Below are 20,577 nucleotides of genomic sequence, written 5' to 3'. Positions count from 1 at the left end.
CAAAGAACAAAAAACAAAACACACACACACGCACGCACGTACGTTCATGCTTTTCTTATAGGTGTGGCTATGAAACTTTGGTAAGCAAACTATAATGCAGATTGGCTGTGTGTTCTTTTCCGGTACCTGAATGCATCACACAGGATACGTACTGTACGTGATGCATTCACGAATACTGGAATAAGAACACAATGTATATCTTTAAATCAGAAGTATAATGAAATATACTTGTCATCCATAATGGAAGACGCAAAAAAATAAAATACACAAAATAAAATATATAACACAGGGATACTAATAACTTTAGAACTTTAGAACTGGTCTGATGGTCGGTGTTATTTAAACTGCTAGTTACATGTAACTTCAGAAAATATTTTTGTAAATATTCAAATATTCTGCATAACTAGAGAAACACCGGATGCAGACCAAATCCATTTTGATTAAGTAGTACTCCGCTGTACGGGTGTCATGTGAAGGCGCTGTTCTGGGTGGTCCCGTGAGACATTTTGGCTCGAGTGAATAGAGGCACTGAGCCATCATGGCCTGTAAACAACAACAGCGTCAAGCTGAAGGATATTGGAACTGAGGCTCGGCCTGTCGTCTGCCGCTTGTCTGGGTTGCAGTAGATACAGCGAAGCCGTTTTGAACAATGCGTCGAAGGTGTGTCTGGTACGTAAGTCCAACCTTCAAACGACCATGAGCTTTTTTGACAACAACTGCCTCCTGTCGTCTCGATGCGTCCATCGGGCTAATGCTAGCGATATTAGCTGTAGGAGCTAACGGGCTAATCTTAGCCTGCTGGGAAACACTGCGCTGGTCGAGCGGATTTATTTGAGTGGTTCGACGACTGTCGACTTATTAGTCTCCGTAATGCAGTTTTAAACGTCAAACAGGGTATGCTTATGTTGCATCCTAGCGTTTGAAATATTGCAGCACACCGAATTAATTAAACGTATGCTAACCAAAGCTAATGTTACCTAGCCACGGTCCTTTGAGCCTTCATGGATGTGCAGCTAACTAGCCATCGGTAACATCAAACGTTGATTATAATTTATGTGTTACGGTCGGTAGTTCGTTGCATTAATGTTAAGTAGTGACTCGTGCATTATTGCATTTTTACGTGGTTATTGTCTAGGACATATTTTAAGGAGTAACGTTAATAAAAAAAAAAAAAAGTCACTGCGTATCGTTAGCTAATTTAGCAAACGTGAAATGTTGTTGCGATGCCAACGGGGGCTAGCTAATGTTAACAGATGTCGATTAATGGAAGCGGGACAGTAATGTAGTGTAGTTCAGTCTAAACAGAGACCCTGTTTTATGTTATTAGACGACAGTTAATATGCGTCAGATTTGTGGTTACTGCTTCATACGTGGCGTAGCTGCGGTTAATTTGTCGTCAGCCCCATCGCGTCCTGCATCTATAGCACAACACACAGTGTTTTATCGGTTAATTAGTCTTTAAAACGTGAATGAGTAAGTAAAGGTCTATTGTATATTCCCCGTGCCTTTGTATGTTTTGTTATGGACTATCAGCAGTAAAACTTGAGGGTATTACTTTATTAATAATTAAACCCAGGATAAGAGCAAATCCTTACTTGAGAGAACACAGAACAGGGTAATGTGTGGCATCTTTGGTTGAAGAATGATTTTATCTACAACCATAGTTTATCACGTTGAATTCAGTCTTTGTTCTCGCACTGAAATACAGATACTGTAAAGACACATGTATTTTTTTTCCCCCTGCAACAATGACTGGAAACACTGGAAAAAAAAACGACCTTTTGTTTCACCCTCAGATTGATATCCTTCAGACGGGACATCATACTCTCCAGCGGGTAGCTTTACAAGCCATGTCCTCTCAGCAACCCAACAGCTCTGCCTCCAACAGCCCCACCAACATCTTAGGCTCTCCCTTCTCAGTCATCAGTCCCTCTCTCAACTCTCCTGTGGTCTCACCTACTCTGGGATTTGGGCCCATCAGCAACAGTCAGGTAAGTTATAGATACATTTACATGTTAATATTAAAAGATGCCATAGTTGAAATGGTGATACTGGGGTTTGTTTATTTGTGTTTTTTTGGACAGATAACACACAGTTAGTTTTGGCAGTGCAATAAAGTGTCAATAGAAAGGAAAACCCAGTTGGATGGTGCTTAGACTTGGATTTATACCAGAAGTTTTGGTATTCCAAAAAATGTCACTAGTGTTTCAACGTGACAAAAAAAAAAAGTGTAATTATTGCAATTAAATTACATTATGGTGTTACCATTGTTTTATTTGGTTACATTGTGTGTGTGTGTAGATCTCTTCTTCAGCGCCCATATCAGGGATGCATTCGATCAGCAGCTCAGAAGACATCAAACCTCCGTTCGGCCTGAGGCCCATGCCAGCTCACAGCCCAGGAATAATGCTGTCTCAGAAACGGTTGTGTGTCATCTGCGGGGACCGCTCTTCTGGTGAGTAACTTTTCTTAAAAGCTAGATTAGCAGAAGGTTTGTTAGACTGTTGAACTTAACTCTCTGCTTGATCTACATGTTGGCCTCTAACTTCAGTTTTGTCTATTTTCATCATTTAAAGGCAAACACTACGGAGTGTACAGCTGTGAGGGATGCAAAGGTTTCTTTAAGCGCACAGTGCGCAAAGACCTGAGCTACACCTGCAGGGATAACAAAGAGTGCCTGGTCGACAAACGCCAGCGCAATCGCTGCCAGTACTGCCGCTACCAGAAGTGCCTGGCCATGGGTATGAAGAGGGAAGGTATGCAAAGAGAAGCGTCATGTTAGAATATAATGTCCATGTTGAGAGACTGCCTGGATTTAGGTACCACATTTGTTGCGTGTTGTCTTACATGCAGCTATACCAAGGTGTATACATATTTGTTTGAATGATTTCAACATTGGAAGTAAATTAGATGTGTTAAAATAATTGATGAACCAAATTAAGCCCAATTTAACATTTTAAATAATTTCAGATTAGTACAGTGTTTCTCGCACAGGCGAAAGTGGATTCTTGGTTAGATAAGCAAAAGGGAAAAAAGGGGTGTATTGGGGCTGGTTTATATAACTAACCCCTCTCCATCTCTTCCCTTCATTTTCTCCAATTCTACCCTTTCTCCATCTTTCAATAGTGATCAAACATGTAAAGTGGATAAAAGAAGATGGAAAAGATGAGGGATGGATGAGTATGACATGGAAATTTTGAATATAAAGTATTTTAATGTTAGAATTAGCCTCTTGAGTTAGAAATGCAAAGTTGGTGATACTGATGTGTGGAAAATAGGGCTGGGTTTGAAAAACATGGCTTTCTGATTCAAGTTGATCTTTAATTGAAAGATCCAATATTGATTCATGGAATGCATCCATTTTTTATTTATTTATTTATTGAAATATATCCTTTCCTGCACTATCTTGTAAAAAATCTCACTGCTGTCTCACAAGACTGGCTTCATATGACTAATCTTGCAAAATTTGTGCAACACTCAGCAAATTAGAGAAGATGACAGACTAGAAGACCAGAGAAGGATTTTACAGTGGAGTTCCCTGTCAAATTCTCAATGATCCTGAGGAAATAACTGAAGTTGTAACGACATTCATATGCAATCATATACATGCATACACCATTGCTAAAAATGTAATGAAAATGTGAATGGAGTATATTATAGTGCACAATAGGTTTTCTCATAGGATAACGTATCACTTACAAGTGAATGCTGTAGAGCTGCATTGTTGATTGATAAAGTCCAGTAATGTAACTGATCTGGGGTAATTCTCGACAGTTTTTCATTTCTCACTATTGAATTGAATAAAATTCAATTGGGACCTTTCAGTTGGACTTTAATCGATTTAGGAAATCTGTAGCAATCCCCAGCCCTACAGAAAATGAGCCCAGGAATGATGGAGAGTGAGGATTGCTGTGGTACACTGCCTTGGGATGATGGACTGCTTTGTCAACCAGCTGTAGTTCCTTGCTGAATGTGTGTAAATGCATGTACAGTCTGATGGAGTGCATTGGTGTTGACACAGCAAAGAATATAATCGATCATGTTTTAGTGAAGCCCGTAAGCTCAGCTTCAAGTATCATGAATTGATACTCTATACCAAGGTCTTCTGAAAGGAGACGCCTCTTCACTTGTTCCAAGTATCTCAAATTTTGGTTGCTGGTTGAGGCACAGAGAGTCTCTGTGTTGTTTCATCACCATTTAATTGTCGTCCAGTGTCAGTTTCTAATAGCTGCAGTTTTGTCAGAATGTCTGATCTTTTACACGGCGTTTGCATTTTTAAAGCAAAATCAGAATGTGCGGTCAGCGTTTTGTCGATCAGACAGCAGCTGCTTTTGATGAGACCTCTTGACTTCATTTGCTGTAGACAACAATGGACAAACCTTTTCACTGTTGTCTGGAGTGATGCTGCCATTTCAGTAGGACTGAGAAAACGATAGGTCTTTCAATGCATTGTGATTTTGTCTTTAACTAATTTTGGGTTTGGTAATTTAGAGCAATGCATGGTAATAACAAACTCATGCATGTAACTTCATTAGTAAATTCATTTCCATTTGTCCTGATAGGTGTCATTGTGCTGTTGAGGATGTATGACAGTGAAACAAAAAAATAAATGTATGGGACCAAGATGCACTGAGAAACATTCGTTAATTCGCTGGATACACAGTGGCAAGAAAATGTACATGGGAACCATTCAAATTAAGTGGCTCACCCGAACTTAGAAAATGTGCAAACGATTGTGATCTTCTGTGTCTTTACTGAAAACACCTGTGAAAACTTTACAGTGCTGAAGTAAGAGAGCACTTACTGGTAACTGCAGGGCATTCAGGAGGAACGGCACCGTTCTTTGTTACAGAACCACTTCACTGTTGAAGTCATTCTGTGGACCTAGAATTTTACAGGCCCAACTTCAAAAGGTAGATCTTTGTACTTTGAAGACATTTTCTGGTGGAGGGTAAACCCTCAATATTTAGAGTTATTGTCCTGCAGTTTCTATTGAGCTTCATCTGGAAGACATCCACCCTGACGTTGTTATGAGTTGAACCAGAGTTGGTTCGAGGTTCTTCTGGTGGGTGATTTGACTCCGAGATGAAAAACCTAGTTAGTTCATAACTGTAACATGTAACTTATACATAAACGCAGATAATTCAAAAGTTTTCCCTTTTGTTTTCACTGTCAGTCTTACATTTTAATTGCCACTGACGGTCATTCACTCAGTGTCTGTGAGAACACAGCAGCTTTTCTCAGTGCAGCAGCGACCCTGCATCGAGGCAGCATTGTGCTTAACACTCTTAAACCTTTGAGATCGCCGGTTTGCTCGTTGTTCCCAGGAGTCTTTTCATTCCTCCGTGTTGTGTCTCTGTGTGTTCCGTCTGTTGCAGCGGTCCAAGAGGAGCGCCAGAGGAACCGAGAGCGCGAAGGAGATCTGGAGTTCAGCTGTGGAGTGAACGACGAGATGCCCGTGGAGAAGATCTTGGAGGCAGAGACGGCCGTGGAGCAGAAGACCGAGCTTCACTCTGATGGAGGCTCTGCAGGAAACTCCGTGAGTGATTTGAGCCTTGACATGAAAGCTTTCTAAAAAAAAAAAAAAAAAAAAACGTCAGTAAATCTTTTGTTTTGCGATTCCTCTAATTCTCCCAATTAAAACTTTGCGAACTTTCGGGAAATTCCTGGTAGCATTTATGTTTGATAGGTCACGAGGAATTAATTGTCTTGTTTTGTTTTAGCCCCATGATGCTGTTACCAACATCTGTCAGACAGCAGACAAACAGCTGTTTGCCTTGGTGGAGTGGGCAAAGAGAATCCCTCATTTCTCTGAACTGCCCCTCGATGATCAGGTCATCCTTCTGCGTGCAGGTACGAAACGGACGGAAAAGTCTGCATTGAACTGTGTCTGCAAAATCATTTCATAGAACGTTTGCAAATTACAAAAAACTGTCAATGATTGAGCATTATATAACATGCTAGAGGCACTTTATGAATGTTTCAGGGATTCAAAAGAAGTGTGTGTAAATGGAGCGAGGATAAGGCTACTTGTTGAAATGCTCAGTGTTGATTGGTGTCCACAATACTCTCAGTGTAGCGGCCGTGGGACTCGAGTGGCACTTTAAGTTCTTTGAAGATTTGTCAGTTTGTCTCACAAAACTCTCAATGACCCAGACGCTCCTCCTGGGCTTCAAGTTCACTATTGGCATTATTTCAACAATCAGTAGAACCAAAGACAAAGGATTTGACCCTGTAATTATCATCATCACTATTTTTGTATTTTGAAACACTCGGGTTGTTGCAGTAGTTGAAAGGGGGTGGAAAACATGATGTCATAGTCACTGTCGTCAGGTTCATGTTCTGTGTTTGGGGACGTCCCAATGGGTTTTGCCTTAAGGCCGACTAGAAATGACAGTTTGTAATAGTGTGTAATCCTCAGGACCCTGTGGAAATGAATCTCAGAGGCAGCTGTGAGCAGCTGGCAGGTGGATGCAGCGGTGAAAGTGTCACCATCAGTCACACTGAGATCAATATAATGTTTATGATCCTGGTTTGAAGGAGGGTGGAAGAATGAACACAACTGATTTCCATTTAAAACGTGCTAGTTTGAGTTTATTTTCTCCGTAAGAACTGCTGACTCGTTCTTTACATACCAGTGTGTAATTGTGTTTTCGTTTGTCAGGGTGGAATGAGCTCCTGATTGCCTCGTTCTCCCATCGCTCCATTCCTTTGAAGGATGGAGTCCTCCTGGCCTCTGAGCTGCAGCGCGACAACGCACACAGTGCAGGAGTTGGAGCCATTTTTGACAGGTACGTACGCACAGACAGGTCACAGCCATCTGTCAGGACCTGCCTTTTTTTTGTTTACATGTGGCTAACCCAACTGGTTTTATGTACCGCAGGGAGAGCGTGCAGAGCGCAGAGGTCGGCGCAATATTTGACAGGTATTTTTTTAATCCTTTGCAGTAGTGTCATTAAAATTGCTCCAGACTTCTGTTTGTGTTTCACACTGAAACATTTTGTCATCCTTTAGGGTTCTCACTGAGCTCGTCAATAAAATGAGAGATATGCAAATGGACAAAACAGAGCTGGGCTGCCTCCGAGCCATTGTCCTCTTCAACCCAGGTACTTGACAGCGCAAGGAATAAGAACCATTCCTCTGCATTGTTTGTCCACCCCCTGATTAAAACACTTAACTCGTTGTCCCTGCAGATGCTAAGGGGCTGTCCAACACCGGCGAGGTGGAGCTCCTTAGAGAAAAGGTCTATGCATCATTGGAAGCCTATTGCAAACAGAAATATCCAGAGCAGCAGGGAAGGTAAGGTCCTCCGCTACGAGCTACGAGCTACGACAGGCCCGGCATTGTCTCGTGCGCTGTGTTATCTCCCCGAGTGAAACAATATCCTCTTTGTTCCCCTGCAGGTTCGCAAAGCTCCTCCTTCGACTGCCAGCACTGCGTTCCATCGGCTTGAAGTGCTTGGAGCATCTCTTCTTCTTCAAGCTGATCGGTGACACGCCTATTGACACTTTCCTCATGGAAATGCTTGAAGCTCCCCATCAGTTGTCGTAGATAGGAAGCGCGTACTGTGGTTTTAGATAGCTGGAGTCTGGCAAGCGGGCGTGGGACTGGAGTGGCACTTTAAGTTCTTTGAAGATTTGTCAGTTTGTCTCACTGCTGTCTGCGTTACACTTCCTTTAGTGCGGCACAGATTTGCTCTTTAGACCAAACCCAAGGCTTGGCATGATCTACAAGCTGGTGCTATATGTTGAAATAACGTCATGACTAAAGTATTTTTAAAAATGTAAACATTTACATATTTCCCTCACAGGAGCTATAATTTGGGTAAACATTTTTATATGAACTTTTTAAACACCCCAAATATTAAAATTCGGTTGTTTCTTCAACTGAACTTCTCCCTAAAGCTTTTTTTTTTTTTTTGTTTTTTTTGTTTTTATCTTAATGAAGGCAACCTGATTTGGAGTATGCATTGAGGACGTAGTCTTTTGATGAATTTAAATTCAAGACAGACCTAAAACTGTATTATTGTACCAAACGGTCACTCTGAACTGTGTCCAACAGCAGCTCTGAGTCGACTTTTGTCCAGATTCAAACCCTAACAGGTACCCTGAGATAGAACATAAGTCAATGGATAAAACTGTCTGTCAGGCCCGACTTGTCTGTGTTGAGTAAAGATCAGCTTTGTGTCTCGTATATACGTTTAGTGTTGTTTACTTCCTTGCCATTAAGAAAAAAAAAAAATCAAATCACTTTGTCAATGATTAGTCTGCACTGCACACTTGCTATGTTCTATTTCTAAAACATATTTTTAATAAACGCCTCTGACTTCTAAAGGGGTCAAGCATTTTGTCCTTTGGTGCTATTTCTGAGATAATTTGACATTATTGGTGCAAACGCACACCAAAACACAAACCTAAGAATATATGCAAAACAAACAAAAAAAAATCCTTTGTTAATCTTTGTTAAAACGATGTAGCAATATAAAATGTAAACTGCATAAGCCTGTCAGTTATTCAGGGGTTTTGCTAAGTAAATCATGTCCGATGGAAAGGGAATAACTCCATTTTGTAATTTATCTATTCAATTCTAAGGTACTGTGCAAAGGCAGTTGTTCAGGGAAAATGTACATTGGTAAATTTGAATTATGATCAGGAGATACAAATTATATAATTCTTAATATGTGCCCTTGTTTTTAGTTTGTCAGCTAGTATAAAGCAGAACGTGTCTTGGGTTGCACTGGATTTGCTGAGACTGTTTCAGCTGATTTGTTTTTATTTTTTTTATTTTTATTTTTTTTTTGGATGCTCAGTTGTACTTCCTACCATTTCCTACCTTTCCCCTCTTTTTTTGTTTTTTTTTTGTTTTTTAGGTAGCTGTCTTGTTCATTGTAATGTCTCTGCAATTTATTCAAAGCAAACCATAATCACATTTAGTTCCATGACACCTGTGGACATGCAGGAATTTTACACAAGACCAAATGAGGTCTGCTATGACGGCCATGTGTGAACACCATGTGAGCGGTAAACTTGCGCTTGTCATCGACCTCTGTATGCTCTTGAATATAAAGTGACTTGAACCATGGGTTGCGTGGACTTAAAAAAATAAAGAGGCTTAAGTTTTTGTGCTTGCTCTTATTTTTTTTTCTTCTTTCTTTTCTCATCCCCACGGAACAACTTTAAACATGATTAAAAAAGAAAACTGTCAAAGGATGTTTTAATGAGCCTTTTTATTGTAGTAGTTACATAGTTTTTGCTGTGGGCAAAGAAGCTACAGAAGCCTTTCGCTGTATAGCACTTGTGTCCAAATTCCACAGTGATGTAATGGCACAGGCAGCAAATGTGTGACGGGCTGATGATAAATTAAAAGAACAATGTGGAGTGCGGTGAAATCGGAGGCTTCTGAGGAATTCCACTGGTGGATTCAATCGCTTTTTGAGAATATTCAGTCGCACACATGTAAACCCTACAGATCTGAGAACCAAAGTGAACCTTCTTTTCTTTTAAGCAGAAGTGACACTTTTTTTTTTAATTTTTAAACCCTGCGTGGTTTGTTTTTCTTAAATTATACTTAGAATAACACTGCTTTTTAGTCTATTATACACTATTCTACACATGGAGCAAAAAACAACAATAATAAAAAAAAAAACACACACACACACACAAAGACATTATGACATGTAAATTGTTTTACAGCGTTCCCCGCTATTGCTTTAGTACAATCTGGGGAACACGATGAGCTCTTCCTCTTGTAACTTCAGTTCAACTAAGTGGCATGCTACACATTGAGCCTAAGGTGCTGAAATAGTTTCCAGTAAATTCTAAACAAAAACAAAACGAACAAAAAAAAAAAAATGTAGTGCTGGTGTGGTATTTTTTTCTTTTCTTTTTTTCGCGTAGCTTTATGACGATGCGTTTAATACTTTATCTCTGTCGATGGCTATGTTTCCGTCACAGTGAAACTTTGCAAGCGGGTAGATTGAACTCGCGGGTGGCACGGCATGTTGGAACTGAACGCGTCGCAGGTTCAGTCGAAGCCATTCCAGAGTGATCGATAGCACAACGAGCTCGTAAATAGTTTCAAAAAACAAAAAATTAAACTGAGCGATATATAGCCAAAAGGTTGCTGCTTTGTTCACTTCAATACAGACCGACGTGTTTTAAAGTGGGTAAATTCTAGAGGTTTTATGTGCATTAAACATTACCAGTACTATTCATTACGTACCCACCTGATACTGAGATCTCCAGTGATGCCAGCTGAACTACAAATTCATGTCGCCTGGTCTATTTTTTTTTTTAACTCTTATTTACCTACATCGTGACTGGAGTGGAACTATGCATGCCCGCATTTTTACAGTAAGGCAACAGGATACAGCTAATGTGCATAACCAACTCCTAAGTTGTCATAAATACTTTAAAGCTATCTTCGTAAACTATTTGATCCAAGACATAACGTGGAGAAAAAAAAAAAACAAGAAAAAAAAACGAGAAATTCTGCAAGTTTAAAAACACTGGTTAAAAAGAAATCACAGCTCATGAATGATCTACTCGGCTCCCCCCTCACAGACCGCACATCTGTAGTAACATTTGTGTGATTACATGTCCCTGAAAACGTCTTTTAATAAATAACGGTCTCTGAAAGGCACTCTGAAATGTGCAGCTCGTAGTCTCTACAAAATAAAAGGAACGGCTCGGTGAAGGCTGCTCGCTGCGCCCGCCGCCCTCGGACGTGCCTCCCAGATGTTCGCCTCGTCGGCGAGAATGGATCACGTGATGCGACTCGTCGGCTTTAAAGCTAAACATGTTTGCGTGATGAGCGTCAGTCTCGAACTAGTAGCAAAACCCTTCAACCCCCGCAGCAACTCTCTGGAATAAAAAAAAAAACAAAACAAAAAAACGTTTTGCACCGTTTCTCTGCTTCTCCTTCCCATCCGGTAAACTACTGCACATCTGCCTGAATCTGTCCACCTTGATTAGACATTAAAAACTGTGCTACTGTTTCTTTGCTGGTTAGTGTATATTCAGATTCAGATGTCAGAGTGGTTCATCAGTGTCGAGGATCTCGCGCTCCATTGATACCCAGCTTTTACGTCCAGTGCAATTGTTCTCCGCGTTTGAGCACCTTCATGAGCAAAATGAAACACAAAACTACCACAGTAGTACACAAGCCTCCGCACAAAGCCATCTATTCAATAGATGAGAAGTCTTTCTGTTCAGTCTGTCAGTCAAGCTGCAGGGCCGACACTAAACCCGGGGGGGGGGGGGGACAGTTATGTGAGGGTTTAGTGTCTGGACCACACTTCAGGCCCTTCGGCTTCAGTCAAGGCCACGGAGATTGAACCGTTTTGATGCCCTCGGCCTTAAAAAAACAAAACAAAACAAAAAAAAAACAAACACACTTTTGCAAGTTTGTTCGAGTGCGGTGACGCGCTCAGAGGATGATCGTAGTTAAGCCTTGTGAGTGCACATGTTTGTCCAGCAGGAGCGAAGCTTAGTGGTCTGACTGCAGTGGTGCTTGTCCCGGGGCGGACTCGTGTCAAGCCCATGGAAACGCAAACGCACAAAGGTGAGATCAACTCATCGAAGCCGGGGGAGAGTTTAGTTTAGTGGCCAAGCCAAAGCGGAGTGGGGTTGCCGGGGTTCGGGCGCAGGCGCTGGCAGGAGAGGGCAGTGAAAGGGCTTTCAGATGTCTTCACGTCCAGTGCGACCGCGGGGCCCAGCTCACACCGCCATCTCCGAACCACTGGACAAGCCGAGAGCGTTCGCCTCCTCTGTTGTCAAACCGTTCTTCAGTGTCCTTCTCACTGGAAATACAGTGGAAAGGCAAACAAATTATTATTTTCCCACTGTTTTAAGACTGAATTTATGAGCATACACAGCGGATCGCACTCAGCTGCGGACGGTCGTAAATCCAACATCTGACTCACATGATTTTCGGTTGACTCGGGATCGTCTCCTCTCCCGAGGTTGCGTCCGCTGGCTGGGCCCCTGAGTGGCTGACCTAACTATCCTCTCCATGATCTCATCAGCTGTGTCGTCTGTGCAGTTCACTGGGTCGTCGTTGGTCGAGCACCACGGGGCAGTACGCCCTGAAAGCAGTAAATTCAGGATAAACGAGAAATCAACGCGCACATTTTATAGCATCATAAAAACGATAATAATAATTAGTGACGCCTAGTGGTGAGGTGGCGCATTGCAACCAAGTGAATGTCCCTCCATTTCGAAGCACATGTATAAAAAAACCCTGCGACAGCTGTTCCGTGCTAGTAGCTACTTCCAAAAACATTTTTTATGACCTCATCAAAGGTTTCTCTAATGAGATTATTGTCCATGTCTGTAGATTTAAGTCTTCCTCAAATATAACATCGTGTTCATTTTGCAAATTATGGTCCCATTTTGAGACTTTAGGCGCGCTGCTATCCACCCTTTGTTAATATAAACGACCCTGTACTTGACAAGTGTTGACACTAAGATACACTAGCATTATAAATGTCACTTGACAAATAAAAACCTGTTGGGGGCATAAGAGAAAAGGCCAGAGGAACACAACAAAGTTATTAGTATTTTTCATCCTTTGGGAGCAACACGATGACCTAATTGTTGCTAAGTGTTGCTGCTACGTGTCTAAACGGTCCTAGTGAGAGATGGCGTGAAGGTTTCAGGTAGAATTACTTCCGTAAAATCATGCTCTTGGAGCGGTCACGACCACAGAGGAATGGAAATCTCAGTATACTGGACATACGATGGTGATATTAATATGAAAAGCTACACAGGGGCTGCATCAGTGTAACGTGTTTATGACACCGACCTCTGGTGCTGCTGGCTCGGGTGCGCGTGCGGAGGCCTGGCACTGTCGACGCGCCGCTCTCTCCGCCCTGCAGGCTGGTTTTCAGTACGGCCTTCATGTTCTCATGCTCCGCTGCATCTTCGGCGGACTGGATACCCTGAGGCTGGCTGTCCTGTGCCTCCGATGGGGCACCGGCAAATTTGCCACTCTGTGGGGGGAGGGGTTTGGAGTAACAGGGTTACAGAACATGTGATTTTATTAGGAGAATATGATGCAACTCAACTCCATGCTTTGCCACATTTTAGCTTTAAATATAAACGTCGCCACACTGGTTATGATGACACGGCACTTTCCGGCCTAAATGTAGTTAGTCACTTCAAAGTCCACACATTTAGTTTGAGACAAACAAAAACTCCTTTTCCTCCCACGACAGTGTCTCACGACAGTGCAGACGTGCTCATGTTCAACAGTTCCAAGTTCCATTATTTCCTACGAGGAAGTATCAGGTATTCACTTGACACTCGGGACAGCGTCACGCCACCACGTCTTCCTCACTCTTTGTCATCGCCGTCAAGCTCCCTCATTCTTGTTAGGTCACACATACGGAGCCTGTCAGCCTCACAAATGACTGGTCCATTGTTTACCCCCGTAGATACGACACATTAGGTAACGTTCAAAGTCACGGCGCCACGTCCGGGTTAATCACGAGTGAGTGTTCACACGTGCACTTGCTTTCATACAAAGTTACCCTCCTACCTCGATATCGTCATCTTCCTCACTCTAAAAATAAAAACGATAAAAACAATCCATAAGGGTGTTATTTGAGCACTAAAGCAAAGGTCTTCAATGGGGGCACTGCAGGTATTTGGTTGATTAGACATTTTTTATATATATTTTTTTCATTCCTCCCTCAAATTTAAATTTCGTTAAATACACATTAACATGAATCCAACATATTTTAGTAAAGGATTAAGAGATAGCTTAATATTGAATACAAAATGATAATAATAATGTATATTCATAAATAGCACTAGGCTGAGTTTAATATAGAACACATATAGTAGCTATGGGGTCCCTACGTAATCTCTCCATCAGTTTGGGGTCCTTGGCCTGAAAAACGTTGAAGACCCCTGCACTAAAGGAATAGTGGAGTTTTAGCTTTTATATGGTAAGGCAAAAAAAACAAAAAAACATTTGTGCTTTTAAGTTGAGTTAAGTTGACTTTTAAGTTGAGTTCACAGTAACAGACTTTATGCTAGGCTAAGCTAATCGGTTGCAGGTTCCACAAGTGTCAGTCTTCTTGTCCAACTCTAGTCTGTCATAAGGGAATTTCACAAAATGCTCTTTTCATTATTCCTTTAAACATCTACAGAGGCAAGTCCGTGACAAAGCTGTGAAAAAGAAGAGCCCGTTTGACTGGATATCTTTATAGGGGCGTGGCTAAGGTGTGGCCCTTGTTATTCCTCCTTGGGGGCCATCCAGAGGTTTAAATTTTCACACAGTGATTGAATTAGTCTCCCTTTGAAGAGAGAGGGGTCCCCCCCCCCACCGCCAGCGATCGCTGTGGAGTCTGCTCCGAGCGGCTGACACTCTAGGGTCCAGGGGATTTTAATCATGCGGTGTGCTGTTTGCTCTAGCCTTTCATAGCCCGCTGCGGCCGTAGAAAGGGATACACTAAAAACAACTCACTGATTGTTGTTACAGAAACCTATACACGTGAATATGGGGGGACTTCGCTGATGTCATTACAGACGCGAGCCGCGTCCGACAGTAATCGCAGCGTTTGCCGTTTAAACCAGATTAAGGACGTAACCAGTGTCCAGGGATTGTTAATATTGCTTCATGGAGCGGAGAAAGTACAAACTAAACAAAGATGAGGATTAGGAACTGGAGGAAGCCCATACACACTTACATCTGTTATCATTTTCCCCCTGGTCTTGTTCCTCTCCCGGTGGTTAGCCCTCTTCTGTTTCTGTTGCAGCACGCGCTCTCTTGTTGTGCGATACTCCAGGGCAAATTCACTCAGGATCTTGCTGAAGCGGTGTATGCTGACCTCACGCACTGCGTATATCGGATGGCCCAGGAACAACAGGAAGGCGTGAAACCTGCGTGACACGTGTAGACAAACATCACACCATTGTGCAGAACCAAGAAGTTAAGATACGCTTAAAAAATAAAGTCATTGTCTAATCTCATATCGAACTGATTGACACCTGAACGTACCTGTTGATAATTCTCCGATGCACGATCTTGAGAATAATAATTCTCTCGGCGCAATCCTTGAGGAAGTCGGACATTTTTTGTTTCAGTGCGGGTTTCATCTCATGTTTTGCAATGACCTTGAGGTGATCCCATGATGCTTTGCACCTTCGCTCCATCTGAGACAGATTGTCTTGCAGCTGGTCAAAGTCCACCTGAAGAGCAACATCAGAGAAACATCTCACGACATTTAGAAGCTTACTAAAAAAAACAAACAGCCGAGACTTTTAAGGATTTTTTTTTGAAAAGTAAGCAGGACCAACCTTGGTCAAGCGGGTGATAGCACCTATCTCGGAGTAGAGATCGGTGCTGTCTGGAAACTTCTCAACCACGATGGAGCAGGCGTGGTGCAGCAGGGACTGCTTATGAACCGTATCCTTCACCTCCGGAACCTTCTCCAAATAGCTCAGCTCAAAGCCTTTAGCCTAAAGATACATAAAAAAAACACCGGAACACACTCAGAATATGGGAAGGAAACAACAGCTTTAAGTTAAAAATCGAGAGCGGCTACTTGAGGACCAAATTGCAGTGAATTTCCTTTTTGGCATGGTCAGAAAAAGGGGCTCAATGGAGTGCGCCGACTAGATCTGCCTGATTCATTAGACTGTGATTATCAAAAACCGCAATCTACTTCAGGGCCGACAGATTATTCTGCTCCCCACAGCAAAGCTTAAAAAAGCCCAGAACGTATCACGAGAGACATAATCCTAACAGGATCTCCCTTGTTCCTCTGCCAGTTTTAAATGGCTTACTGCAAAAATATAAATGCAGCCATTATTTACGGGAACTACTTGTTTTGATGTTGATGACTTATGTTTCCCTTTTGCATATTTGGCCTTCATATCCCAGAGGTTCACTCGTACGTACACTTAGGCACAGATGCAAACACACAAAGACACGGCGGTGAGGCTACACGCAAGAAGGCAGACGACGTAAACTTTGGATAATCTCCCTCCATTCTTCCCCTTTGAGAAACAGAGCTATGTTCAGGAGCTTTCATAAGCGTTTTTGCTGTAGGAGGAGAGCACATTCTTCTATACAGAGTTCACTGTTATACTTGCCAAATTAATATACTGCCTGGGGAAGAGGAGCATTGGGGGTGGGGTGGAGGGAGTCAGGAAAAGGCACGGTAGAAGAAAAAGATGCACCTTCCAGAGGGTTACTCACATTAGAGCCGTTGAGGAAGTTACCAATGGCCAACAGTGTGGTCAAGATGTGTCTGAGTGTCTTGTTTTTCTGAAGCTGGTCCATTCCTTCCTTTAAGTCCTGCAGAGGCTCCGCAACTTCCTACAAGAACCAGAAAAAGGTGGTGGAGAAGTCCGTCAGCTATTCAGATGCATTCAGTTCAGTTTCATTTGTACTCCACTGCCTTTAAAATTGTCATAAAACCCTTTACAAATCCCGGCCTGAAATTCCCAGAGCAGGCACCGCAAGGAAATCAACAGGAAGGAACCTTGAGCACAGCCCAGCTCATGTGGAGGGAACCATCTGATTGAGGCCGGCCAGGCAGAAAAAGAGTGGATTTGACTCTTGCTCACTCCTCATCCCCTAAAAATGTACAATACATAGATCTTGGGAAGTAGTGTCTCTGCACAGGTGGACGAACACTTGAGGACCTCTGTAGCCTGCTACAGACATTAGCTGCTACAGTAGGCAGTTACATTAGCTTCAGTGGCGATCCTAGGTTCCCGGGGGCCCAACGCAAAGAGGTACTTGTACTACACACCTAGCCCAGCCCAAAATACTTAAATCTGTCACAGAGTAGACTGAAGAAGGGACTAAGGGAGTTGTGGAGTATTGTCATACAACAAGGCCTTCACGGTTTTAATGGGGTTTAATGGGGTTTAATGGGGTTCATGGCTGTCACCGCAAACTTTGCCAAGCCTGGTTAGCTTAGCATCAATACAAGAAAAACAGTTCTGTGCATGATACTTAACACACAATCATTATTGAGATTTATCTGCTCTGCTGGATCATTAGTTTGTTTATTTGGTCAGTACCATGCTACGCTGTTATGCCTAGCTAATGAGCTCATAGCTGTAGCCTCACATCTACCATACAGAGGGGTTTCCGTCTTCATATCTAACTCATGAGGGAAAGTAACAATAACACAAGTACAACTAATAAATAAAAACACTAATAAAATGGCGTTTATGTAACTGGCCCATGTGTGGTTACGTCTGCCTTTGATTAGAGCCAGAATGTGTCTGACCTTCTCAATAAGCTCATAGTCCATCTTGAATGCCCACAGCTGCAGGCGGGCAGACAGCTCTGTGATGGAGGAGAGGGTGAGAAGGAACTGCTCGGCGCTGCCCAGAGGAATGTCAGGGTTGACCAGCTGAGCCTCCTGGATCCTTTGCTTCTCCTCCTCTGTGGGGATCATTGTGAGGATTTTCTAGGAAGAGGAGGACGAGACAAAAGGGAGGGGGGGCGGAGGGGGGGTGACGGGCTTATAGGATCATTCATCAAACATATCAAAAGTTTTTTCCTTCCCTGTGTAAAATGTTTGACATGATATGTCAAGGAGTAAATCACATGAACAAGAGTGGAAACACACCGTTCCTGACATTTCTGGGTCTGTTTGTCTACGCCGTCTCCAGCACATCTGTGTGTCATCTGAACTCTTCACCTCAATTTTTGTTGCCTGGCTGAAAATATCTTTAGAGGCGAAAGACAGAGAGGAATACTTCCGTGTGCTGAAAATAAACTGGGCTAAGGAGCTCCCAGAACTATAGGTTATATAATACCCGAGGAATGCAGCATTAACCTTTGTCCGCGGATGTCAAATGCCTCAGATGCCTTTTATTTGAAAATGAAAATAACTCTCAACCTGTGATTAATTACGTGAAAACAGGCCAAAAGCCGGGCCGTGCAGCTCGAAACATCACATGACATGAAAACACAAGACACACATCTCAACTACTTTATTTCTCTTGTTTGATAAGTGTTATTTTGGTGCGCAAAGGTAAGTAAAGAAAACCTTTTTTTTTGTCTTTGATCCGGTTAGCTTAAAGGATGGGTACCAATTTAGACGTCTTAAGACAGAATCTCATTAGAACGCTTACCTCAATGCCTTCCTTGTTCAACGCGTACTCATCAAAGTTGAGAATAGCGGTCTTGATGGTGCGGGGCGGAGGTAAGACAGTCAGGCCGATATTTATAGCGTTGCTGCGCTTTGAATCCAGGACGATGATTTCTTGTCGCTTGCCATCAACAGCCGCTTTCTGTGGGGGAGATCGTTCAGGTGGAGGAGTAATGCACCGTGCATGGATAAAAATACAGCAGCTTCATGTGAGGATGAGGGTGTGACACAACTATTTACATTTTAAAATGTTGTCTGTGTAGGTTTCTTTGTTTTCCTCAGAACCTGAGGAAATTAGTTTAATCCAAATCAAGTTTTGTCGTTTTAGAAGCACATTTGATTCAAATCGATCACAATTACCGACAAAATGGATTTGAATTTTCATCAATTTATGTCCTATTTGAGGAATTACTGTTTCCAGAGCCAATTTGAATCTCTGTTAAGATGGATTACTTGCACTAGTTTACGTGAAACACCAAATTCACAAAATTATCCTTTCAAACCGGGCAACGGTAGACATGGGAGGTCATTTAAAGATTAAGCAAAGGTGAACCTTGTTTCTCCAAAAGTGTACTGTATACGAGAGTTGCATGTGTCAGCAGTCAGACAGTGAGTTACCTTCGTGACAGGCAGCTCCTTGGACTTGGACTCAAACAGCTGCTCCAGCTTGGATGTGTCGAGTTTAATTGGTTCCAGTTTGGACCACAGGGACTCCTTGCAGAATTTATGACTCTTGCACTGCCAGTCCACGGGACGCACCTCGTTCCAGAAGAGACGGATGGTCTTCTTCTTCTTCTGGAAGAGAGGCGCCTCCCCTCGACTCAGCTGAGGGGAGGGCGGGGGGATGGGGGCCATGAACGGCGGAGGCGGGGGCATCATTTTGCCGAGGATAGGGGGCGGAGGGGGGCACCCGAACAAGGGCGGGGGCGGGGGCAGGACGGCGTTGCACGGGACGGGGGGCAGAGGCGGTATGAGGTCACATGACCCCGTCCCACTGTCCACGTCTAAAATGTCCAAGTCGTCCTCCTCCCTCAGGTCCGTGAAGTCCATCTCTTTGATGCGCAGCTCCCTGGGTGCGGCCATCAGCTGGTCCCAGATGTGGTCGGACTCTTTCTTCGGGGGCAGAGCCGACGAGGCAGCGGCGGGTGATTTGTCAGTCTGCTGCTGCTGCTGCTGCTGCTGCTGCGTCTGCTGCTGCTCTTTTGAGGTCTCAACTTCAGCTGGAGATGTCAGGCCCTTGACCAGATCTCCAAACTTCTCCGCCACCGCTCGGACACTGCCCTGGTTGTCCAGGTGCCCCACTTCCATTTTCTTCACATTTTCGTCTCGGGCCTGCCTGTGAGCCTCCAGCGTGGAGATCCTGGTGGCCAAGCTAGCCACAGAGTCGCCGCCCTCGGTCTCCTTCTCACACGTGCACTTCTCCTTCTCCGATTCTCCCTCGTTCCCAGCATCCTCGGCGGCTGTCTTCTGAGCATAGAGCATGTCCAGCATGAAGCGTTTGCTGTTGAGAATTTTGTTGCACTGGTCGTTCACGTCCGCCTCCTTAATGCACTTCGTCCACTGGCCTGTTGACGCAGGAAACAATTTGGACAGTGAGAGACGCACACACAGCGGATTCTCAAAGCGAGCGAATAACGTTAGCGTTAACTTGTACCTGCTTCGATGTCATGGGTGAGTTTCTCCTCCCGCTCCTCCCTCTCCAGGGTGCTACTCGCGGAGGAGATGCTGGATGCAGAGCAGTTGTCCTTTTCGTTCACCTCCTCATTCTGCCTCTCCTTCTCACTCAGCAGTATGCTGTCTTCCACATCCCTCTCTGTCGGCTGCTCCTTCTCACACTCCTCCTCTACCTCCACTTCCACATCTGTCTCTCCCACCTCTGCTACATCGGTCACCTCCGCTCCTTCTGCCGCCACTTCATCAACACAACGCTTCTGTTCGCCAAGCTCCTCCTGCACTTGCGTCTCTTCTTTCTCCTTGCCTAACTGTTCATCTGACGCCGGCTCTGCTGCTGCTGCTGCCGCTGCATTCTTTTCCAGTTGAGTCTCAACAACATCCACTGCCTCTGCAGGTGACTCTGTTTCTGTCTGCTGTTTGTCTGGTCCAGAGGGAGGCGCGGGGGGAGGTTCTGGTACTGCTAACTCTGGTGCTGGACTTTTGGTTTTGGTTTGTGGGTCGGCGCTCGGTTCGGAGGTGGGTTCTGTTCCTGGAAGAGAAACCAAAACAATGTGGGGAAAAAATAAAAAAATAAATAAATGTTACTTTAAATACTTGAGCCAAGTGCCTTTATATCATTCTGACTCCGAATCACAAATCAGTCACCAAACATGATTGTAATATCATGGTGCTTCACGAAGTCGGAGAAAAACACTGTTTCAGTCACAGTCTCCTTCTGCTTCATTGTCAAGTCATCAAACAAGTATGTTTTAGAAAGATAAACTACGGTCATGCTGATG

General features: G+C 43.5%; 2 protein-coding genes across 10 annotated transcripts in view; one reads left to right on the top strand and one right to left on the bottom strand.

The window, feature by feature from the left end:
- Positions 1-483: 483 nt before the first annotated feature.
- On the top strand, positions 484-9,120 carry rxrbb (retinoid x receptor, beta b). 3 transcript variants are annotated; one of them, XM_047599734.1, is made up of 12 exons: positions 484-669; positions 1,797-1,991; positions 2,302-2,455; positions 2,577-2,756; positions 3,127-3,180; positions 5,379-5,539; positions 5,724-5,853; positions 6,665-6,791; positions 6,884-6,925; positions 7,015-7,106; positions 7,194-7,299; positions 7,404-9,120. In XM_047599734.1, the coding sequence occupies exons 2-12, from the start codon at positions 1,851-1,853 to the stop codon at positions 7,549-7,551; spliced, it is 1,335 nt and encodes a 444-aa protein (XP_047455690.1). In that variant the 5' UTR covers positions 484-669; positions 1,797-1,850; the 3' UTR covers positions 7,552-9,120. The 3 variants fall into 3 exon arrangements, with proteins under 3 accessions (XP_047455690.1, XP_047455692.1, XP_047455691.1); XM_047599735.1 differs by lacking the exon at positions 484-669 and adding an exon at positions 728-894; XM_047599736.1 differs by lacking the exon at positions 3,127-3,180 and having other exon boundaries at positions 488-669.
- Positions 8,207-20,577, bottom strand: part of fhod3b (formin homology 2 domain containing 3b) — an 87,331-nt gene continuing 74,960 nt past the window's right edge. For 5 of the 7 annotated variants that reach the window (XM_047599724.1, XM_047599726.1, XM_047599727.1 and 2 more), the window contains 12 exons: positions 19,779-20,327; positions 18,743-19,689; positions 18,108-18,266; positions 17,255-17,437; positions 16,210-16,329; positions 15,306-15,467; positions 15,007-15,197; positions 14,696-14,888; positions 13,540-13,563; positions 12,805-12,991; positions 11,924-12,085; positions 8,207-11,800 (listed from right to left, as the gene is read on the bottom strand). In XM_047599724.1, the coding sequence (XP_047455680.1) occupies positions 11,718-11,800; positions 11,924-12,085; positions 12,805-12,991; positions 13,540-13,563; positions 14,696-14,888; positions 15,007-15,197; positions 15,306-15,467; positions 16,210-16,329; positions 17,255-17,437; positions 18,108-18,266; positions 18,743-19,689; positions 19,779-20,327 (2,960 nt within the window). In that variant the 3' untranslated portion in view covers positions 8,207-11,717. The remainder of the gene's footprint in view (positions 11,801-11,923; positions 12,086-12,804; positions 12,992-13,539; positions 13,564-14,695; positions 14,889-15,006; positions 15,198-15,305; positions 15,468-16,209; positions 16,330-17,254; positions 17,438-18,107; positions 18,267-18,742; positions 19,690-19,778; positions 20,328-20,577) is intronic. The other 2 variants (XM_047599725.1, XM_047599729.1) reach the window with 1 other exon arrangement.

The sequence above is a fragment of the Mugil cephalus genome, chromosome 11 (genome assembly GCF_022458985.1).
Source record: "Mugil cephalus isolate CIBA_MC_2020 chromosome 11, CIBA_Mcephalus_1.1, whole genome shotgun sequence".
Classification (NCBI taxonomy): domain Eukaryota; kingdom Metazoa; phylum Chordata; class Actinopteri; order Mugiliformes; family Mugilidae; genus Mugil; species Mugil cephalus.
This window is presented reverse-complemented; position numbering and strand designations above follow the sequence as displayed.

Excerpts from the sequence above, each read along its gene's own strand:
- rxrbb (XM_047599734.1), top strand. The coding sequence starts at position 1,851 with ATGTCCTCTCAGCAACCCAACAGCTCTGCCTCCAACAGCCCCACCAAC. Across the intron at positions 5,540-5,723 it reads GAGGCTCTGCAGGAAACTCC|CCCCATGATGCTGTTACCAA; the intron begins GTGAGTGATTTG and ends GTTTTGTTTTAG. Across the intron at positions 6,792-6,883 it reads GTTGGAGCCATTTTTGACAG|GGAGAGCGTGCAGAGCGCAG; the intron begins GTACGTACGCAC and ends TATGTACCGCAG.